The following is a 1,075-nucleotide window of genomic DNA, read 5'->3' on the forward strand; positions in this document are numbered from 1 at the left end:
GGAATTCCCGGAAAAGTCACTCTCTCATCAATCACAGTTCACCTATTCGCAGCGTGCTAGCGTTACAGCCACAAGAAATTCAATAACCCCACGACAACTACCTCTCCTCGTCATTGAGACTCGGCTCAAGCACCAACCGCTCTAACGGGCCCGTGAGCTCAAGAGCTTCAAGGCACGGGAACTTCTTTATAAATTCACCCAAGCGAGATGCGCCGCTGTGGTAATCCACACGCAAGTCCTTGACGGTGTGCATAGTAGTCAAGGCCTCCACCGCCGAGTCAATGTTGCCTTTACCGGGGAAGACGAATGCCCAGTTGAACGATAGACTCTTCAAGCGAGGTAGGGAGGAAACTAGACGACCCAGAGATGCCCCGAAGTCTTCCTGGGCGAGACTGATACACGACGACTTCAATTCGAGAGCCTCCAACTGGACAGGCCACAAGGAGACCTGAGAATAGCGCACTGAAACCTATCTAAAGCCAACGAAGTGTAAGGCTAGAGTTACATCGTTAATTCCGAGTGTCTCCAGCATACGTGGTGTGGTGAATCGGGAACTGTCAAGGGAGAGGCTCCTCAAATGTGGGAAGACTGAAATGGAGATAAGACTACAACAGCGAACACTGAACCAGTAGGAATCACGAGTAATCAAATTTCTAACACTGACGGGTTTGAGTCCCTCAACACCACCTACCCTCCTGTAGAGGCCTTGTATACTCCTTGTTCACAGCGGCTCCTTTGACGAAATACTTCAAGTCCTCGAGAGCTCCCAGCCCTGCGAGCGACTCCACAGGAGCATTGCCGACTAACTCGAGTCGCTTGAGGTCGGGCATCCTCCTCGAGATGATATTCACATCGATCGTCGCCCCGCAGCCCGAGATGACCAGCTCTCTTAGACTGGATAGTCGGTGTAGTATACATAGGAACTGATTGAAATCCTCGTCAAGCTTGATACCAACCAAACGCAGCTTCTCCAAAGACGCACAGCAGTTGACGACGAAGGCCAAACCAGAGAGATTCAGCTCCTTAGTGCTCGGCGAGTTTATGGCGAGACTGGTTACATTGGGGCCGACACCGT

At 51.5% G+C, this 1,075-nt stretch overlaps 1 protein-coding gene across 1 annotated transcript; it reads right to left on the reverse strand.

Annotated features, from left to right (window-relative positions):
* Positions 1-101: 101 nt before the first annotated feature.
* On the reverse strand, positions 102-830 carry Pmar_PMAR027826 (hypothetical protein; the record flags this gene model as incomplete). Its single annotated transcript, XM_002771126.1, has 3 exons — positions 102-448; positions 506-588; positions 692-830. Coding segments are annotated over 3 exons (569 nt in total), but the record flags the coding sequence as incomplete, so codon positions are not given.
* Between the last annotated feature and the right edge of the window lie 245 nt (positions 831-1,075).

Source organism: Perkinsus marinus (genome assembly GCF_000006405.1).
Source record: "Perkinsus marinus ATCC 50983 genomic scaffold scf_1104296963620, whole genome shotgun sequence".
Classification (NCBI taxonomy): domain Eukaryota; phylum Perkinsozoa; order Perkinsida; family Perkinsidae; genus Perkinsus; species Perkinsus marinus.